The 22,825-nt window shown below is 39.7% G+C and overlaps 1 protein-coding gene across 2 annotated transcripts in view; it reads left to right on the forward strand.

Moving 5' to 3' along the window:
- The window catches only part of htr4 (5-hydroxytryptamine receptor 4), a 185,890-nt gene that overhangs the window by 23,435 nt on the left and 139,630 nt on the right, over positions 1-22,825 (forward strand). The window contains exon 2 of one of the 2 annotated variants that reach the window (XM_074674560.1): positions 3,716-3,824. The exons of the other annotated variant lie outside the window; for it this stretch is intronic. Coding sequence (XP_074530661.1) covers positions 3,716-3,824 — 109 coding nt within the window. The remainder of the gene's footprint in view (positions 1-3,715; positions 3,825-22,825) is intronic. 2 annotated transcript variants of the gene reach the window in all.

Genomic DNA, 22,825 nt, shown 5'->3' on the forward strand with positions numbered 1-22,825 from the left:
TAGAAGTCACATAAATAACATGGTTTCACTTTAAGGCTCTCTGTAGGGTTTAGACTGAGACAGAAATTAAAAATCTTCATTAAAACTGAAATGTATGAAGAGGATTATCAGGGCCAGGGAAGAAAAATGTTTAGCAGTGAGGCTGGTAAAAAAAAAAAGAATTTGAGTCCTAATTTGACCAATAATCTTGTTTTTGTTGTATTTATCCAAGTAGCCCTAGTCCTTCCTTGTATAAATGCACTTCTACTGTTTGGTCATAATGATTTATGGTTTCATGAGTCTTTTCAAGTGATTTTTCAAACAGCCACTCTATGGTTTTGTCTTTTGAGTCGTGAGATGTCCTCCCACACATTTCATCACTTGGAGAAAATACTATAATATAATAAAGGTCAGTGTGTTTTTGTCCACCTCCCTTATTTCTCCTGTAATCATTACCTTCATACTTGGTTCAGTAATTAACTTGCCTTAAATCTTGATGCAAACTGTAGATTATGGAGCTTAAACACACAAATGTGAGCTTTGGTCCTAAAACTAGGTCATTTACACCATTACCTCACAGAAAAATGTCCAGGAATGTGTTGAACATAACAATTTGAGAGCATCGAGGCTGATATTTACTTTAAGTGGGCAGGACAGAGAGTTAGTTATGCAAACTTCTCCCTGAAGGCAGAGCCTCTCTGCATGCTTGAGAACCGCTTTGGTGGAGTTAAACTCAGCATTTGGTTCTGCAGAATCATCCCGTCTGGTTGGGAAGCATCAGATCGTAGACAAACACAGAGGGGGGGGGGGTTCGTCTTTGTCCACAGCTCCAGCTTTTTTGTCTGAGCTCTGCTTTGCTGAGTCTGTGTTTCATTCAAGGCCCAGTGTTTCATCAGCGACCTGCTGGAATGAGTCACACTGCCGGCCCAGTCAGAGCATCCGAGATGAGCTAATGTAACGGATCCTATTTTTAGCCGAGCTCCCGCTGTGCAGACTGGTTCACTTTGAAGATCTCTCCTCCAAACATCTGAACTGGCTCGGTTTCACATTCCTCTAATCTGGGCACCCCATGCCCTGCAAAAAAGTTTCTAGATGTAAAAGAAACAGAAATAATTGCTTAGTTGCTGCTTTTAGGACAAAAAGTTTGTGCATATCTGTCAGTCTTAGAGCTGGGGAACTGATGCATCACGATATTTCCTCGCCCAATTCAATATCGATATAGCAAATCCTCTGAATCTCTGAATCTGTGTTGTATAGACAAGGGCTGCACAAGACCAAACAATCTAACGGCAACCAAAGCAGCAGCATAAAGCCTGCTCCTTTAGCTTTAAAGTCCAACATTTCGGTTGTTTTATTGCTTCAAAACGTGAGTTGACATACCAAATATGTTCACATGGGCATGGAAATCAAAAATCAAAGCATTGAAATCAATAAAGAATTGCAACTTTAAGAATAAAAAAAAAAGATTTTTAGCTATACCCAGCCCTAGTCAGTCGATGTAAGTGGAGTTTTTTGTGTGTGTGCCAAAATGACATTTCAAACTAAACGTTAGCTCACATGTGTATCTACAAAATGATAGTTGTCATGAAGGAAGAGAACATGAAGATAAAACAACAAAGAGGATGAAATGATAGATAGCAAAAGCAAACAGTGTTAGAATAAGAGCTTTGAAGATACATTGGGGTGTTGCAGACAGAGTGGGGTTAAAGCTTCTGAATGAGATCATTTCTATACATAGACCAGGCTTTCACACAGTAAGGGGACACTTGTTTGATTATCTTTGCAGGTTGTGTCTGAGGTCAAAGTTTGTTCGGTTGATAATAAACGTATTATATAAAAGTTTATCTCAGAAACAAGGCTATCCAAGGAAGCAGCACCTTTCTAAGTAAAGCTTTCTTGGCGAGCATGAAAGGATATCTGCTCATTTTTATCTTTTTATTGTTCCAAGTTTCCATCTCTCAGCAGAATGAAGGATCCAGAGTGCAGATAGGAGCTGTGTAGATAGAAGCTTTACAGGACTCACAGGTTAAGAGCGTTTATTTACCCTGATGTGCCACTGTGCCGGGAACAGCTTGCCAAAGATTACCAGGGTTATGGCACTGCAATAAAACGACACACACAGTTCACACTGGGGTGTGTTTATCTGCTCATACTGATACTCATGAAAGACAAGGAGACACAACAACCAATGCATCAATCGTCCGTTGATAAAGCATTGGTCATGAACTTTCACAATTTCTCAGAACTGTCCAAAAAATTCATTAAACCATTATCCTTCCTGTAAAAAGAAACTATGTTGAGTTTTGCAAAGTTTCTTCTCTCTTGGGTCATAAAATCTGTAACTTCTCCTCATCTGATCTTTTCAAAATGTTTTGATAATCTCATTGGATTATAGGAGAGGGGGTTATTTTGTGATCTTATAGTGAGGAGAATCTGTTCCAATTGGACCGCAGCGCCACTTCTTGGCCCGGAGTCTTGCACACACTGTCGTGAAGACATGACTTTTGACAAGGCGTGTTGGGTTTTTTGTAAATGGATAGGGATTGAATCGAAACAAATTTTCTTTGTTCAAGACAACTTTGTATCGTATACAATGCAAGGTAAGGTATTTATGAGTACAGTTACCTAGCGCTGTTGTTTGAAACGTGACAACAAGCAAACTTTGCTTGTGCCGTAGTTTAATTGCCGGCTATATTTATCGCTACTGCCAGCCAGGCGCTCTAAGACGTTATGTGTAACGCTAGTGAATCCTGGTTTTGTCCTGCCAGTCATCTGCCAAGCAGAGCTAACGTAACCTCACTCTTCATTTTATTGATAGACTCTCAAGTTTGAACTGACCACTGCAGAATAACTGGAATAAACATTATCACAAACAGTTTAGCTCATGTTTTAGCCTTTAGCTCATACTCTATTTATCTCCCATTAAGCTTTCTTCTGCTCTTCTGTCCTTTTTCTGTCTGACATTTAGATTCCTGTGTCCAACATTGCTAAAAAATGAATCACATAAATTCAGCAGAGAAAAACACAGATCTCACTTCTCACTACTACTTCTCACTACTACACTTTGTTGGCTGGCGTAGTGTTGTCAAAGAGGCTTTGACGTGCCGTAAATCAACCTGGCCCTGCTTGACTTGGTCGGGAAGCTAAGAAGTAGCATTTAGAATTACCTATATTGACGCTGATAATCTCATTTTAAAGTGTGGATTACCAACAGGCATAAATCTAAAAGGAAGTCTCTTTCAAGATCACTTTGAAACTCTTCACTGCCCCTTTAAAATTAAAGCTGTTAGCTCCTGAAAAGTGTTCAACTTGATCTTTCTTATTATTACTCATTGCATATTAACCTTTAAGGAACTCAACACTTATATTTTCAAGCTTTTAGCTTTTTTTAGTGCTGTTAGAGAAATGTGTTGGTGAGTCATTGTGTCTCGATTATGCTGAAATGTACAGCCAGAATTCTGAGCAGTTGTGTTTTCAGGTCAGGATTTGATCCCTGGCTCCTTAAACGGAGCACAGGTGGCACTTTCCATCTCCACTGAGCTGCTGCACTGATGTCAGAGCACGTCTGTGACCTATATGCTCCTATCGATGATGCATTACAGAAACAAGCATTAAGGTTAATGTGAGCGAGGGAGTCATCTCCCCTCTTTGATTCTCTAAGAGGTCACTTTATGTACACGGGGCTGAATGTCACTTTTAATGGCAACCTTTAATAAAGTCTTTATTGGATTTTCAGTTTGCAAACAAATCCTCGGAGGCAGCGCTGTTCTGGAGGCACGGCTCGACTCTCTGGTCTGGTTTAAGCTCACAGAGAGGAGGTGAGGGAGGAGAAGAGTATCAGAAGAGTAAGTGCTGCACAGATAAATGACTGATTAGTTATTTGACAAAACTTAAAATTAGTTTTTCTCTTTGATTTAGGTCAATGTTGATTTACATCCTCTGGATTGAGAGTGTGGTTGGTCTAAAGAAGCACAAAGTATGATTGGGGAACACTCAAATAAATAAGTGCAAGTTCTTTTTTTTGGCAATTATGTGTTCTGGGAGAAGTTTGTCTGTAGTTGATTTGTGCATCCAGCACATATTTTTGATTAAAAGACTTAACAGAAGTGCATTTTTTACTACCGTTTTTTATGGTATGTATCTGGTTACCTAAAGGGATCAGACTCCCCTTGGCAACAATTGAATTAAACTGCTCATTTGAATCAGTTAGAAAGACACTGCCCAACAGCTCAACATTTCATGAAGATGGCTTCAAGATTTATTTTTGTGGTGTCATGTCTCCTTATAATTGAATTTTGATATTATTGTGTCATTTTTTTCCTGCTCTGTGTGTGTCTTTCCCTCACTGTTTTTAATACCTGAAAAGGTGTTTGTCCCTTGGTGATAGTCAGACCCATGCTGTCAAATCATAACAGGGATCATAAACCCTGCTGTGTGTGCTGCAAATATTTACCGATTTTCCAGTTCATTGCCTCTAAACTAAAACATTTACGCGTCAATTTTTTATTTCAGGTTGGTGGTGAACTCTTGTAATAAAAACACTGGTGGTTGTTGGGCCATACAACCAGCCTGTGAGCTGTTGGAGATTGTACAGTTTTGGGCTGCCGCTCTGGCCATGTACTTTGCCCCCTGAAAACCTGAATGAGAGGAAGTGGGGCTGTGTGTGGTGACTTGTGAAAATGTTGAAGGTGTGATGTTGTAAAATTGTGACGTTGAGTAATGTTACAACAAGAGGCTGCATTGTTCAGAAGTGAGGGGAATAAAGGTTGTGTTTTTATGAGCAGTGGCTCGACTGGAAGCCTTCAGATTGTAGTAAAAACTAAGTTGGTGGTTTTATTGTCCTACAAAATTCCCTAAATTCTGAGATGGGTATTTTTACTGCTCCTTTGGTACATTTTAGTTTTTCTCTTGAGGTTTCTATAAATACATGATTTAGATCTGAAGTGGGAAAGCATAAAATCACTCCATGGTTTATTTAACAGAATCAAATCCCAAACAGCAAAAGATAAAAGTGGAGTAGTTTTGTTTTCCACAGGTGAATTTTCTTTTTGGTTTGTTACAGATTAAAACAATAACTTCCTTAACTCTTTAAAAACTGTATAATCTGTTAACCACAGTTTTGATTATCCCAGTCCTGCATGTGAAGTGCCTCCACCTCACTACTCCGAAGACTTAACAGATCTGCTGCTAATGTCCCAGTGCCAGAAACAACAGCACCCCTTCAGAGGTCTAAAGGAGTCCATGTCTCCTGTGGTCAGGACTGTGTTGGCTCCAAAGTGCTGAGAGGGGGCCTAAACAACATCAGACAGGTGGTCATGATGTGTGTACAAGCCTGATATTTGATCAAACACACACTCACTGGGGATCAAGATATGTTTGAAATTGTTGTAGACATTTAAAGTAGAAACCAGAGTTGCTTTATTTGGAAAAACAGATTTTTCAATGTGCTGTAAATGTTTGTAACACACCATGAAGACCTGACACACTCAAGTTTTCCTGTTTTCTCTGAAAAGTGAGAACTGAAGACCATTTAGGATTACTGATAACGAAAGGAATACTTGTAAAACCCTGTGTGCTCACTGAGCTCAAGAAAACACATTACATCATTCAGGCTTTCAGGTGTGCTCTATTAAATGATCGTCACTACCCTTCACACGTCTCCTCTATCTCCTGTTCTCCTCTGACATCTCTTTTTGCTTCCCTGCTTTAAATTTCTACCAGATTTTTCTTCAAGCAGCAGCCACTCCTGACTTTTATATCCTTGACCTGATGTTTTGAAGCTGCCATTCTTTACCCGCCTTCACAGTCGGCCCCCCGAGTGTGTGTCCTCTGTGTCTGTCTCTCTGCAGGTGATCTTTGGAAAGTCCGGGTGGTTTTTATGATATTTGTTCTGAGGTCTTCATTGTGACACTGGGAGAAAGTTCCAGTGGAAATTTATTTCAGATAATGAGACAGGCTGAAGGACAGACACAGAGGACAGGAAGCAGTGTTGAAAGGTCACTTTTTGATGGCTGCTCAGAGCTCAGGGACCGCTCCTTATTGCTGATGTTATTGAGTGTTCTGACATTCAGTTCAAGCCAATATCTGAACCAAATACCACACGACGTTTAATCCTCCACTCGGGAGATTTTTCTCTGGTCAGACGAGAGCTCTGTGGGGGTTTGATCAAGAGCTCTGGTGGGGTTTTGTCCTTGAAGGTGGCGTCTATCTGAGGCCTAAAACAAATGGGTTTTTATCAATTGCAGACCTTTTTCACAGATTAGTTATTAATTGTCTAAAGATGTACCTCAGTTAGAGAAAGAAATACTCATTGTAGCATCTGAAGGTAACACCTTTGAAGTGTATTTGATTTTTATTTTGAGCAAATAGGAAATTAGTGGCATAATTAATTAAATATGTCAAAGAATAGCTAAGGTTTTTTTTTTTCTGAGCTGCCTCCAAAAGATGAAAATAGGCTTCAACAAGTAAGCTTTAATTTCACTGATAAAGATTCATTTTTGTTCAGATTCAGACTGATCAGCAGAAAAAACGCCATTGAAACAGAATGAATACATTTTTAATGAAAAATAAGGAAATAAACTCAACTTTGGCGAAAGAATCTTCCAACATCACTGGCATACATTTTGCTCGAAAGAGTAAATCTCAACAAATGTGCAGAAAACTGTAGATCCATCCAAGAACCAGACAGTCCAGTAATGTTTTAACCAGTAAGTAAGTATTCAAGACCACTCTGCCATCTTATTTTGGTGAATTTCCCTCTTGAACAGGAAGTTAACCAGAAGTAAAGTAACTCACACTGGGCTCTTTCAAAACTGAACTGAATTATAAAATGATTTATAAGGAAGTGAAAAGTCAAGTCAAGGACTTTCTGTTCTCAAGTGTCAAGCATATATTTAACCCCTAAGCGCTGCTTCCTGGTTCATCTTTGGCTGTCTGTGTTTCCTGTTTGCACACTTTTGATGCACACCCCAGATTAGTCAGTGCTAGACAGAATTCTGCACGAGAGCTGAAGTCTCCTCTAGTTATGTATCCTAAGTTCCCTTGGTTGCTTGACTTGTTGGAATGCTGAGAGGCTCACTGTGATGTTGCACATCTCCAGATCTTGTCAGTGAGAGACTGGTGAGTACAGTATTGCTTTTACTGTTGGGAAAGATGTGCAAAAGTAAGGTGACTTTGAAATTTGGACCTTGTGAAACCTTCTACCAGTCATGGTGGGTACAGAGTTGTGTTGGTGTAGTAAAATGATCAGTCTGCTTTAAACCTGATGATGAAACTGGCATCATGTGGTGTTAAAAACTTGCGGCAGTCCCAATACGTGAGAAGCAGAAGTCTGAGAAGCCTGAGTAAAGTAAAGTGAAATGTTTGTTCTTTTTTGCAATCAATATTTGTTCCCTCATGCAATTCAAACACATTACATTGTCACAAAGACTTTAAATTTAATTTTTGATACTGATACCAAACATAAATTAACCTGTTCATGGTGAATTGGGCTTCATGGTTTATTCATTATTTTCAGAGTAAGTCTCCTCTGTGATAACTCAGAGGTCATGTGACCTTTCATGCTTCATACAAGCTCTGGTACTATGAATCAAAATAGTGTGCTACTCTCAAGCAAAAGACTCACTGGTTTAACTTCTGCAGATGATCCAGAATGCAACAGCACATCTGGTCTTCAATCAGCCCAAAACAGCACGTCACCCAGCTGCTGATCTGTCTTCGCTGGCTTCCAGTGGCAGCTTGGTTCAAATTCAAAGCTCTTCTTCTGGCTTACAAAACATTGATAAGAACGAATGCTGCCTCCATGGGGTCTCTCATCCAGGTTTGCACTCCTTCTCACCCACTACACTCTGCTTGTGAAAGATTCCTGGTGCTCCCAGCCCAGCGCGGCTCCAAATCTCTAGCCAGACTCTTCTCCTCTGTTGTGCCCAAATGGTGGAATGAATTGCCTGACTCTATACGATCTGCAGAGTCCTTTTCTACTTTTGAGAGATGTCTGAAGACTCATCAGTTCAGGGAACACTTCAGCTCTTAATCTGACTCTTCTCCTCTTTGTCTTCAGGGGTAGAATGAGTCAGAAGGTCTCAGACCCAGCTCTTAGTGAATTATCAGCGCTAATTACTGAATGTTGTTGAAGGTTGAACTACATTGTTGCAGCAATTAATTGTGGTTTGTTGGCTAGATTATTCTACATTATTTAAAAAAAAGTCTTGCACTTTATGGCAGCACCTGCAGCCAAATAACTTTGAACACTTTTGTCACACTAGCTAGGTTTTCCTTCTGTCTAAAGTCTTGCTTGTGTTGTATGTCGTTTTGGACAAAACACCTGCCAAATGAAACTGTAGAACTGTAGAACTGTAGAAGAGTGCCCACCTCGACCTTCCTCTTCTCTCGAGAAGGTTTTGTTTTTCTTTAACTGGACTGTGACCATACTGACATTCGACAAGACAAATACCTGTGAAAAACCATCTGATGTCAGATGATTTTTGCAATCAATAATGAAATGTGCCAACTATCTCTCTGCAGGCACGTTACTTTTTGTCTCTTTCTTTTGACCTTTCTTTGTCTACCCTTGGTGATTTAAGCCAATTATGAGCTACAAAAGGTGATCGAGATCATCAGCATAAATATTTATTATTTCCAGTCTAAAGTTTTGATCCCAGACTTGAACTTTGATGTAGGGTAGGTATCAGACTTATGGTTTACTAAAAGTCCTTCATCTAGCTTCATTTTGCATTTATCGCAGGTTTTATTTCTTATGCTTTTTTCTCCTTTTTTCAAAATTGCTCCCTGTTACCTCATTTCACTACCCTCTCCACCACTGCATCCTACATGAATGATTCAAACTGTCATCCCAAGTCTTTGATCGATACCTTAATGAACCTTAAACAGTAGTTTGGACAGTGTATGCAAATTCAAATTGCCAATAAGCCTTGTTGGACTTCATCAGTGTGGAGTAAATAGGCTATTTCAGCTGCACAGTGTTCCTGCGGGCATACCCAGAAACTGCAGGATGTTCTTTATTATCTGTCTGGCAAATTGGGCTTAGCTCTCTGATTGCTGGATCAGCCAAAACCTAAACGTGTAGAAGCAAACTGGAACAGGTACGAGGAACAGGAGGCTGAATCCCACCCAGAAACTTAAAGAGAAGCATCCATCCATCACCATGCTATTGAGGGACAGGAGCCTCAAGTCTGCCATCAAACTCCTATTAGCATTTAAATTAAACTGGGAAATTCATCAAGACACTTAGAAGTGTGTGTGTCCTTGTCTTTTGGGTGCAGGAGAATGCTGTCTCCTCTGCCAGCCACCCACTGGCTCGCAGGAGCTTCACTCGCTCTCAAAGTGAAGTATTTCCTCGCCTGCAGAGCAGCACAGTTGGCGGCAGGTTTCCACCTCAACAACAACAGACAGACAGGCAGATTTGATTACCGCTGTCAAATGGATCCAAACAGAGTCCTCTGTGTGTCTGCACTTGGATGGAAAACTCCGGAGCAAGTCAGACCAGGTGTCTAAAGGGTAATTTCTGCCTCTGCTTAAAACAGAGCGAAGGGGAAAGTTATGAGTGATGAGTGTTTGGTTGGAGGAGGCCTCCGCACAACGGAGCAGACACATAATTAAAGTGAATTGAAACAGAAAGGGGGACTCAAGGTGAGGCGGCTGGTGGTATGGACATAGAAGCTTGGGTCCACAGTTAAACTTCACAACCTGTTGCAGATTTTTCCTCTGATATGACACCATGAAAGTTTCCATGCTCTGTTGAAGATGTTGAGGTGTGTTTGACATTTAAGTTAATGTAAAATGACAAAGACTTCAAGCTAATGTCATTAGTTTGCTCCATCTTCCTTCCTGACATGCAAAGATCACTGGATGACAACTTTGGAAAACGACGCTAGTTTCAGGAGCTTTCCATAAATATCTAATGTCAGGAACATTCCTCTGTTTAGTCACTTTGATTACTGACAAAAGGTCTGATTTGTTTGTGCAGCATGTAGGGTCAGGTATTGTCGTGTATCCGACGTTTTGATGCTGTTTTCCAATAAGCTGTCCAAATTGAACATCAACTGAACATCCCTCCAGCTGTTAGCTTTTTATGCACAGAAACAAAACCCCTGTTTGATCAGAGCTCTGACTGTCTAAACAGGAAACAATGAGCAGAACAGAGCCACACAAGAATTGCACACAGATTCCGGCTAACTCTCAGGTTTTCCAAGAAACACAGTTGTTGTGATGTGAGCTAAACGAACAGGAAGGTTATATCTGTGGAAAGCTGGTGTGCTGTTGTGTCTATGAGTTCTCTGAATTTAGGATGTTTCTGGACGAGTTTCCTTATCATTTCAACATAATACCCAGGATTTTCAAGTAAGTTGACACATCCATATTGTATTTTGACAGTGAATACCTTGAGCATGGTGTAACCTGAACCTCGAGGCTTGCAGTGCCTGCTCCCTCATGCACCTGCAGAACTTTATTCACTGTAATAAAGAATTGGCGATGTACCACGGTGTGTCTGAAGGGACAGATCAGCAGGTTTGTAAACTGCTTGCACAGGCTTGTGGGAAGTGTATTTGGCAGCCTCAAGGTATAACGCAGCAAAACATGTTTAGTGATTTATGCTAATGGCCGCAGCTTTAATAAGGACTTGATCTGCATGTAAATGAAGAATTAAAGAAAGAGTGAAATCTCCAAAGTGTCTTTTAAATACCTTAACAGTTCTTCAAACACACGTGCTTTCTGTGCAGTAGTCTGATGCTTGCTCTTAATGAAAATTCAGTTTCATATTTGGGTTATTATCAGTGGAGGCAGCTGGCAGATTACTGCACCCGTGCTCTCACCTGCGGCTCCCTCAGCAGGTCAGGCTCACAGTTTAGGGAGTGTTCTCGCTGTCAGAGGTCTTAGTCGGGTTCATCGGCCTATGACAGGTCCCAGCTCAGGTCGCCTTCCTGCACGGTGGGTCCTGCTGTAAGAATTAATGGACCTCTATGTGGAGAGACAGGCAACAGATGGTGTGGGGGGCCAACCCACACAGCTGGACCATTACACAGCCACGGTGCAGTCACTCATGCAGCTGATCTATGATGGAGATGATTTTAAATCTTAGAAGTGAGTATGTATGTGTGACTGTGTGTGTTTGTGTGTACTTTTCTGCCCCTTCATTTGGCTTATTGTACGTTCAGTAGACACAAACACAAACATATCAGAGTTTTTTTTTACTTTGGTCGGTATATTATTTGAGGAAAAAATGAATTTTGAGAAATTTTGAACCCAGTTGCCCAGATTCATCCCCACTATACTGAGTATTAATCAAGCGGCAACCTCCGGTCTAAGAATATGAGACAAGTGCTAAAATCTGCAGTTTCTCATGTGTTCGCTTGAGGCTGGCTCTGGAAGTACTGGAAGTCACATACACACCAAGCCAAAAAAAGCCATTTTCAAAGCAGAAACTAACGTATTTACAGCCTGGTTCAGAAAACGTCTCCTATCTGAGTCGCTAATTTTACTACAGGCACCCTCTGTACAGGGGATGATTTTTTTTTCTAACTGGGCCATTCAGAGGATTTTAAGATTGCGAGCTCCTCCAATAAAAGGCACAGCTGAGGGTCATGTGACCGACAGGCGCCCTATGGCTGTAGGCTAAGCCCTTGCCACTACCAATATGGCAGCTATGGCCGATGTGCTTCATTTTCCGTTTCAGAAACAGACGGGTGACATCGGCGAGACTACGTCCATGTTTTATATAGTCTATAGTATTTATGATGAAGCATAGCAAAACCAACTGTTAAGAGCCTAACAGTCAATGTAGACAAATGCTTAATACATGTGCTGACATGCTTGTGCGCCCCAAAAATCTGTCCTCAAATCTCTTGTTACATTGCAGGACCTCAAAACTAAGCAAGTGTTTTGTAATAACAAAAAAAAAATATCGTACTAGGCAGATTAACCTCTTTTTTTGGTATCTACAAGGACAAAGAAAGACCTTTATGTGTTGTATATTGTATATGTTGTATATCAGTTGTATATCATATATATATATATATATATATATATATATATATATATATATATATATATATATATATATATATATATATATATATATATATATATATATATATATATTTATATATATATATATATATATATATATATATATATATATATATTGTATATCAGTTGTATATTAAGATGCTCACATAGATTAACTTTTATTCACCAAGATGAGGAATTGGGTCTGTGCCTAATTATGCGTGAGATCAAATCAGATGAGTAATAAAAATCCCCCAGTGCTGTGTATACAAATCAAAAAATGAGCTTTTCAATCCAAAGCTGTTTTTTTCCCTCCTGGCCTTAATATGTTTATTTTTGCTTTGAAAATCGACTCATTTTCCTCAGGACTTGAAGGGTATGCCTTTGCTTTTGTGAAGGAATCTGGCAACTTCAATTTGCATTTAATAAACAGCGGGTCATGGTACTTAAACTTGTTAACACCAGAGGTTATTGATTTGTTTTGATGTAGTTTTCCGTGGTATGTCAAGCATCAGCCCTCATTCTGTGTTTTCTTGAGTTTCTTTTGTGATTTAGAATTGCACTATTTCAAAACAAATACTAGTCGTATGCCTTTTTGGGGTGAACGTTCTCCTTTTCTAACACCTGGGAGGTTTTGTTAACTCCCATGCAATCTAACAAACAGCTTTGATTTGAACTTGAGATCTGAATGCAGTCTGCTAATGTGAAAAACTCTTGTTGGCTCAAGCAGAGGGGGAAAAAAATATCTGGGCTTAACAGTCATCAGTGGTTTCTTGATCCACATCCTCAGCAGGCTCGAAGTGATTATGAGATTAAAAATGGTGATTGATATGGACATTAAGCTAGTTAAGACCACAGTGAAATCTAATTGACATTGTGTTAAATGACTGGAATTAAGTGGTCAAGTTTTCACTTCCTGCCTAATTAAACACAGAGTGAGTCAGAGAGTGACCTTCAGCTGCACAGATCCATGGAGTATTGATCACTAACCGTCATGGCCTCTCACATCTGCCTCGCCGCCTGTGCCTCAGTGAAGCTTAGACACATTATCCTCAAACAGGGGGTGGTTAGAGCAGGTGAGGTACTGTAACACCTGAAAATCTCTGCTGCAAAATGTCATGTTCTCCCAAATTATCACCATTTTCTTCAGAGGAATTTAACACGAAGCAGATATTAAAGTTAATACTTAAAGTTAACCATGTTATGATGAACATTTCTGTTGCAGCAAGTTTGAATAATTTTCCCGTTTCTGTAGTCCCTCAGATCTCGGTATTAGCGCAGAGCTTCTCTCTCCTGTCTGTCGATGTGTTCTCATGTGAGTGGATAATTAGTCTCTCTGGGAAAATGTTTGATTTCTTTCTTTGTTTCTCACTCGGCTCATTTCCTAGATTTCTTGTAAAATATTCTGGGAAACTCATCAGACACCTAAAAAAAATGTTTAAATCCTCTGCTATTTTTTTACCCTGGAGAAATCCTGTCTCACATCTTGTTTTGAGCATCTTGTTTTTGCTCGTTGATTTAAAAAAATATAAACCTATCTCTAGGCAAAACTTTTTTATTTTGTTTTCTATTTCTTACATTCTTGAGCGGCATGTAAGCCCCCTCAGACAAATGGTGATTTCACTGTGACTAACGCCACAAATTTGGTGGAAAATTGGTTTGTGGTCCAAAAAACAAGCAACACAGTTTGGTAGCAGACAACACTTTTTGATGCTTTCCTGGACCCATTTGAATGAAAAATAAAAACATAATTAAACTGACAAATCTGGAGGATTTGCAGACCGTGTGGATGCTTGTATTCAGAGAGCTTTCCAGGTTTGTGTGTGGTGTGTCTTTTCATTGTCTGCTAATTAGTTCCACTCCATCTGTCAGAGTGTATATGTGTGTTTGAGTGTGTGCATATTGTCTGTGTTGCAGTGTAGAAGTAGCTTAATGCTTTAAGTCACAGAGTGCAAATAGTTTCTCTTTCCAATACATGTGCAAGTGCCAGTGTGCTGTAAAAGTTCACACCCCAACAATATTGTTTGGATTTTCATTGTGAGAAAATTTCTTTAGAAGTCAAATATGTTCCAAGAAACGAGTAGAAAACTTATGCTACATGTAGCAGTCTGTGTCACTATAGGTGCTGTAATTCCAAGATCCACAGACTTAAGTCTACAGAGAAAGACAAGACAAATTCAAACTTATAATAGAATAAGAAGGAATTCAAAAGCATCTCCTGGTGTACAATAGGCTGTTGTAAACCACCATTAATTTTTAAAATTTAGGAACCATTGGATTTATGATGTTGCATTTATGGTGAGGTGTGTGTGGACAGATGTCCGGCAAGTGAGCCAAACATATAAAGTCTAGTAAATTTATTGTTTGCTTGGCTGTTCACTCTTTAAATATGGCCTGAATCAGATACATGTGTGACCTGGAAATGACCCTGATCTGACCTACATGCAGTAAAGAACAACAACAAAGACGCCACATGCACAAAGCTTTTGGCAACCATCAGAGAAGTCATGGTTTACTTTTTCAAGTACAGGTTGATGCAGTGGGTTCTGGTAGAGCAGGGGTAGGCAACCTGAGGCAAGGGTGCCGTAGCTGGTATGCAAGGCTATTTTTATGTTGGTTCAAAATTCCTTTGATTCAGTCTGCTAGCTTGCACTTGCATCCATTTAGCAGCAATATCAAGGCAAACAAACCATGTTCCATTTATTCTTACCAACATAGCTAGACAAGGGAGTATGGATATTGCCAGAGATGGCTGAAGATCGAGCGATATGCACCTTTTGCAGGGAAAGTGTGCAAAGGAAGCTCAGCTTCCTCTAAAATGTCCCACAAAAAACTGGTGATATGTACTGCTGTGTGTACATTTCATTGACAAAATATGTGCTAGAATTCCTTCATCTTTTATTCAGAATCAGCTACCTATCACAGGTAACTGGGTCGACCTCCTTCTCATTCATCCCTGCAGCGTCTCAGCACTTTAACACAGTCGGGCTCTGAGCGTCTTCTGACTTCAGCGGGGAAGCGTAGAGTGGGTTGTTCCACTGTGGAAACTGGACGGTCATTGGATAAACGCTGGGCTTTGTCCCGCCCATCAGATGCTCAGCGTCTCTTGGGGTCTATGAGGATTGGGCTGGCCTGGACTCTCGGTTTCTGCATGATGATTGGATGATCTGTCTGATGCCAAATTCCTTTTTGATTGACAGTGAAATGAGCCAGTCAGCAATCTTGAAGTACAACCCTCTAACGGAGCATCTTCTTAGTTGTTCTGGACTGATCCAGAGGCTTTATCGATCCCCAGCAACTTTACCTTTCTTAGAAGCATCGAGCGTTATGAGAACACTGGTAAACTCCCTGGGAAAAAAACACCTGGTTGGTACAACAGGGTCACAGATCATTTTCTTGAAAAGAACAGAGGGTAGAATTTACGTTTGAATAAATAAATAAATTCAGGATGTAGGCGGGAAAAAAATGCGCTCCCCATCCTTAACTGACCAGCAGCCACCACTCAAAGTGTGGTATGTAGGACATCAAGTGTGCAGTGTCTTTTTGAGACCAAGCACAAAAACAGCGTTAGCAAAGTATGTGAAACAGAGGGACACATTTGAAACTTTCTGGTAAAATACAGGCAATAATGGGAAGTTAAACCATTTATCACTGCATAGCTAAGCATTGAAAACCATTCAAGGAGACTCTCCTATCAACTGTCAATTTTATGAAAGAAGTGGGTCTTGGCACTTAGGGCATGAATGGATTTTACAGTGGCATGAGTCGTGGAAAAAGTTGCCTACCCCTGTGGTAGACAGATGATAGTGAGGAAAAGGAAATACTGCCAGAGCAACAGTTGTGCATGTTTGATTTCAACTGGTACAAGTTTTTTCAAAAGTTGAAAACATTCCCCTTGTTGTTCAGACTGAGGTGACATTGCTTTGTCATCTTTGTACTTTGTCTTGCACTTTCTCACTGATCACAAAAATGCAGTCCTTGAATGTATGCCAGAGTTTTGTTAAATCTTAATGGATCTACTATGAAAGTATTCTTCGTTAGTTGTGTTCATCCATGCATAAACTCCACAATCACCAGTCCATGTAAGAAGAGTGTTGTTGCAGAAACTCATAATCATTTTAGCTCAGTAAATTTACATCTCACTCGGAGCATGTACTTAAATACCTAGAGATTATATGTAAGTGCTGTAAATACACTTACAGGATTAAAACACTAATAAAACACTTCAACATTAAAGCTTCTTACTCAGATATTTGATACTGTGTTCTTTAAAGAGAGGCTGGAGCACAAATGTTTAGAGAGCAGTAAATATAACATGGTTCACTGCCTCATTAAAGGCTGAAAGTTGAAGTAAATGTGGTCTTAATTTTAAGAGACAAAATCACCCATGCAGCACATGTGACATTAATACCATGCGATTTCATATGTGATCTGTTTATGCAATAAAAAATAGATATTTGCAGCAACCTTAAACTTTCCCAGCCAGAGATCCTCACTATATTGCTCACATAAATTTCTAAGGCTTCCACACTCAGTCTTTATTTTTTTCTGGAGCTGAGTTTCTTACCTCCCAGAGGCCGCTGAGCTGACAAAACTCTGGAGCTTAGTTCAGGAGATTAGCCCCACCTTTAACGGAGACCTTTGGCTGAACCCCAGAAGACCTGAACCAGCTCCACCACACAGTTTAACAAACACAGACGAGCCCTCCACCCCCACCACGCTCTGGTCAGCCCGTCTGGACTTCTCTTGATGTGTCTGGTATTTGTGCTCACTCACCTCTGATGTCTGCCCTTAGTCTGCAAGTTTGTTCACTTATTGCAGGAGATTTTTGATCTTCATCAGTCAATGTTTTCCTCATTATTTCTCTGTTTCCTTTCTTGTTGGGTGCTGTGTGCTTCAAACACATTTCTCTTCATCATATTTTCTTACACCAACAACTCTGCCTTAAACTGATCGATGTTTTTTTATCCAAATGACTCATTATTTTGTTTTGCTCTAATCCCCATCCCACATCTGAGCTCTTCTCAGAACGAACTGTAAACAAATTGATGTCTCATTTTGTCGGCTTAAAAAAATAGCTCACTGAGTAAGCTTTCCTATTTCATTTTCAAAGTTGTTTTGGTGCATTTTTCCTTTATTTATGGAACATTCAATAAACTTCTGAGAGTCAAACCTATGACCACTATGACAAGAGTTATATCCTCTTACATGGGACACCTCTTACCCACTATGCTTGGAGGCTGTTAGCAATCCACATATCATATCACTGACAGTTCAGGTCCTGCAAAAAGACTTGGTAATGATGACCAGACTGTGCTGCCATCAGAAACAAAACTGTCAATAATGCAACACTGACTTTCAGAGTGGCCATAAAGATGAGGACAACCCCTGCACCCCAAGTACCTGAAAATGTACCTTTCCATCCAGCCTTGCTGTATTTGGGTGCTTTTGCGCCAGCTTACCTGTAAAATATCCAAGTGGAGTCAAGCTGTGCAGATGTGTGAAGACAGCAGGTAAAAGCCACAGCCAGGGAGGACAAGTCACCTGCTGCTTGTTATTCTCTTCAAATCTCTGATTGAGCTGTGGTTCAGTGGGAGTGTCGGGTGTCTCTCAATTGGAAAATCTGTGGTTTGATCCCAGGTCCGGCTGTCTACATGTTGACATGTCCTTGGACAATACATTTCACCTCAACATTTAAGTTTGTATAGAATGAGTTTATAAAGATTGGGCTTAACCATAGACTGTAACTACACAAACTAATGGACATAGTCTCCCCAATGTCATCTATCTGTTTCTAAAACAGACTTTGGAAGCAAATCGGCTATCTCAGCCATATTGGAATTGATGGGAGCTTCGAGTACAGCCATAGGGCGCACATCAGTCTTGTGAGCTGAGCTGTTCCAACATTGTGTGCCAATAGTAAAATTAGCGATTCAGATAGGGATGGGTTTTTTTTTAAACAGGTAGTAAATACGTTAATTTCTGCTGCTTTTTTTAACAGTTTTTTTTTTTTGGCTTGGTGTGTATGTGACTTCCGGTACTTCCAGAGCCAGCATCAAGTGAACACTCAAAACAGCAGATTTCAGCACTTCCGCATTGTCTCGTATTTTTACACCGGAGGTTGCCGCTTGGGCTTTACATACTGTAGCAGCCCCTTCCATCAGTGTATAACTGTTGTTGAATGAATGAGATTTGTGTGTAAAAGCCCATTGAGAGGTTAGAAGACAGCCCTGTACAAAGACATTTACCATCTTCTGCTCACATGAGAGCATTTATTAAGGTGTGATTTAGCGATAATAAACCGGAAACAGTCCTAAACACTCCAACCACACACCCTACCTCAAGTTTTTTGAGTTGTGAGGGTGTTTCTACTGTTTGTGCATGAGTGAACAGGAGTATATCATTGCTGTGGACAAAATCAGTGAAAAGAGAAATGGACTAAAGCTGCCCAAGCTTGGTCTTCATCAGGGTTTTAAAACAGGTTAAAGGTTTTAGGGCACATCTTATTATTTGTTTTCTACTAGGGGTGCGAGAAAAAATTGAAAATCAATACATATCTGTATTTCTTGTTTGACAATGTCAAAATTGAAATTCTTTGCCCCAATTGTTTTTTTTTTTTCTTTTCTTTTTTTTCAAATTCAAATCCTTCATTTCAGTCTTTGTTTATAAACTGGACAGGAAAAAAAGTTGCAACTTTTTTCAGCAGAGGGTGAAATGTTTCTCTCTGACTCACATGATGTGCATTTTATAGGAACGTATGGCTCCTGACGTAGTCTGTTGACATTATCATCATCATTAACTTTTTCATATGGTCTAGTGTTAAAAAAAGCACCCCCCAAATCGTAATAGAATCAAATTGCGGCTGCAGCATATTGTCCCGGCCCTGTCCCTATTTTCTACATGTCTTCTGTGACCAACCGCCTAGTTTCACATTTAATTTTGCAAAAGACTAAAAATCTTGAATGTTGCATCAACAAAGGAACTTGGGATGACCCATGACACCACCCAGAGAAGCTCTCCAAAACAGAGGGGCAGCTGTTTGCTGGACCTTCAATATTTAATGAGATTCAGCCCGCAGGCGGGAGCGTCCTGTCAGCTGCTTTCTTAATGGCTGCAGGGAGGCTCCGACACAGAGTAAACAGACCTCAGCTCCTCCAGGACCAATAGACACTTTTACTTCATAGGAGTAAACATAAGCAGTGACACTTTCTCATAAAATTACAGGCTGTGTTTACATTATGGGCTCTAACTGGGCCATCAGCTGCACTCTGGAGCAGGACTATAATGTTGAACTGTTATGATGCACATTTGACTCCTCGCAGCTGAGTCCCCCATTCATGCTGCTGTGAATAAACCTCTTAGCAGAATATTTCTGTCCACTTGTGATGTCCCGCCCACTGCTTCAGCAGCCTGCCAGATAAAAACCGACATGGCTCTGCTCTCTCTTTCTTCCTCCTGGCTCTGCTGCCTTTTGCTTGTTTCCATGGCTTCTGTTGTTACCAGGATGTACCCAGCATCATGTGCAGGAGTCCAGACTTTGAGATGTTTTTATGTCACTGCAGCAGAAAGACGCCAGGTATCTTTACAGATCTACCTTTGTCTTCTACTTCACAGCACGAATGACATATTTATTACTTCTTTAAACATCAGAATGGGTATGAATTTGTTCAGATAACTCTAAAATATCTCATTTTGAATGTGACTTAAGGCTTTTAATGCCCTTGTTCAGATGATAAGATGGTGGATAGAGTTAAAAACTGGAAAGATAGAGCACATCTTGTCCTAAACACTACATTTTAGTATGTTTTTAACAACAACATAACTCAAAACGCAACCAACGGATCTTGATGACGTTTTCAGGAAATGTTCAAAATGGGATAAGGAAGAAGTGATTAAATTTTGTAGGTGATTCGGTTCACCATCTGGATCCAGGATTTTTTTTTTTTTAAGGATTCTTTATCATTGTGAGATAGGGCCGTTTTCACCTTATGTGTATATAACCCCATGATAAATGGTTGGATTGCTTTGCAAAACAATGCATGACAAGGTCACCATAATTTCTGACAGATCCTGGCAATATTCTGGATACTATGATCTGGAAAATGAAATATGTATACGATAACAAATTATCATACAAACCTGCAACTGACACCAAATTGTAGCAGACAGTCTGCTGAAAGGGAGTATAACATTAAAGTAGGACTAAAGTGTTGCTTGGCAATCTCAGTATGCTTGGTGAAGGTCTGTGCTCTCTGAGTGCTTTTCTAGTTTCACCTTTTTCCACCTCTACCGAGATGGATTCCCTTCAAAGTAAATGCACATCTTTTCTCCCTTCATTCTTAAACCGCTTCCTCCCTGCATGACACGTTTGTACACACATGAGTACAAATAGTGTCAGCAGTGATGACAAATGTGGAGATTCATCTGCAAGAAGCTGAAAAAATATAGAGAAAAACTGGGAGTTGTATCAAAACAAAACAAACACATCAGGGAGAAATATTTATTGAATGTAAATTTCCAGAAGATGCAAAGGGGATGAGAGTGAAATCAGGACGTTGCTGGAGAAGATTCAGAGCAGCCACACAATCATTATCCAACAGATTTCCAAACTGGAGCAGTCAGTGCTTCTTATTTCAGTCTTTTTTGTATTATTTGAAGTTTGAGTGGGATCATCTTCCAAATAGCATGCAAGCTTTGGTTTGCTTTGAGCAGAACCAGCTGAAAGAAACAGCTGAGACAGCTTTCCCATAGGAAAAGTTTATTTCAGAGCCTGAACTTTTGAACCTTATTACTTTTATGAGATTTCTTATCAGTATTTCTTTTTCTGCTGGGGTCTATGCATGCAAATGTGTCTCTGTTTACACTTCCTCTGTCTCTGTCCTGCTGGAGGAAATAATCACTCCTTTAAATTTCACATCAGGTCTTTCTCTTTTCAGTCTTTGTGTTTCTTTTCTTCCTCTGTCCTTTACTTCCCTCCATCTCTTTCTCACCCTGTCATCATCCCCCTGCCTCCCCCTCCTCTGTGTGTGACTGGATGAGAGCTGACAGACTCCATGAAACCCTCTCGGCAGACCAGCCCATTAGCTCTGTCATGCGTTCAGCCCACCTCAACTCACAGGCAGAGTAAAAACATTGGGCTTGCCGTGACCTGAAGAGAGTACCAAGGAGGTTTCAGAGCGGTGGCCCAACAGTCTCATGATGATATAATCATCTGTTCTGGATTGATGAACGCGCAGGGTGCCACGACCCACATTATGTGTGTGTGAGAAGAATCTGTTACTGTTTGGGTTTAGGCAGTGTGAGCAGGTGTGATGTCCCAAAAACATTAGAGTCTCGTTTGTTTGTGATTTTGTTGTTAAGGCAAGACAGTTAAAAATCAATACTTATGTGTTACCATTCATATTATTTGAAATAAAAAGATAATTTGCAATTGCTTATTTAATCAGCAGAGGGCTGTTTTTCCTGAAAAAAAAAGAAAGAAAACAACAACAACAAAAAAGAAACAGGTAAATCTGAAACTAGGAACACATGCAAACTGAGATTGTTTTTTTTTCTTTGAAGAGATTTTGTTTAATTGTATTATTTATTTAGTTACTTTGATGTGAGATTTGTTTAAAAAGTCCTTTTAAATGTATTTTTTGATAATCAAGATAAAATAGACGTTTTCCCACACTTCTAAGAAAAATGACATTGTTTTGCACAGTGTACCCTACCTCAGAGAATTAAAAAGGTAATTTCTTTAATTTTTTTTTTTAAAAAGAGAAAATATATTTTGTCGCTTTTATACTATTTATTTTTGTGTTTATAATATTTCATTTGTGTTTTGAATCATGAGTTGGGTGTATCGTTACATCCCTAGTGATTACACTTTTTCCCTTCTTCTCAATCCAGATCATCTTCAGATTTAGTTGAAACTGAAAAGATCTGTTCTTCTAAGAAAGAGCCAGTGTTTTACGTAGACATGCACCGACTGATCGATCGATCGGTGCCGATATCCTTGATTTTGGAGATAGGTGATCAGAGAACAGGAATCGATGATCGGCTCATCTTTACATATGAAACTTATATACCTCGGGGTTGGTCTGACAGCCAGACATTGTTGCTTTTTGCTCTGAAACCTAAAACTCAGGACACTTTATTGTTTTTTAAAGTTGAAACATTTTTTTGTTTCACAGGTATTGTTCAATGATTTTCAATAAAATAAGATTGGAACATTAAAGGTATATGCTGTCAGTTCTAAAAAAAAAAAAAAAAGAGAAAAAAAAAAGAATAAAAATCGACCAAAAATGGTATTGGCAGGTCACGCTTTTTAAAGATTGGTGATCGGCCAGAAAATTGTGCACCCCTAGTTTCATGATCAGTTATATCCCCACAGAGACCTGTTTGTTGGTTGTGTATGATCTTCATAATGTGTAAGTTAATTTTAAGTTGAAATCCCACAAGAATACTATGGTTTTCAATTTTTTTTTTTGCTGTTTCATCCAAGGCTGGATTATGAAGGAGCATCTCTCAGTTTTTGCTTTACACGAATTTAATACAGAAGGTGTTTGTAGGTTTAAAGGATTTCCTGTTGTTTGAGGGCACCTTTGACAGATCCAGTTTATGAAGAAATGCCATCAGCAGTTGAGTTACTTGCCTCACGCTGCTGCCAGCAACGTGCTTACTAATGAATAAATGTCATTAAAACATCAGGCTCTTTTAACTTTTGCCAAACTGACAGATGCTGTGGTTATTTTGAGGAGATGGTGGAAACACTTTAATGGATTTCTCATGGTGTGAAGACTCTAAGCTGTGGTAGTATGTGCAGAGGCTGTTGCATCAT

Source organism: Halichoeres trimaculatus, unplaced genomic scaffold (genome assembly GCF_033239565.1).
Source record: "Halichoeres trimaculatus isolate MK-OKI-2021-1 unplaced genomic scaffold, fHalTri1.1 fHalTri1_scaffold_7, whole genome shotgun sequence".
NCBI classification, from domain to species: domain Eukaryota; kingdom Metazoa; phylum Chordata; class Actinopteri; order Labriformes; family Labridae; genus Halichoeres; species Halichoeres trimaculatus.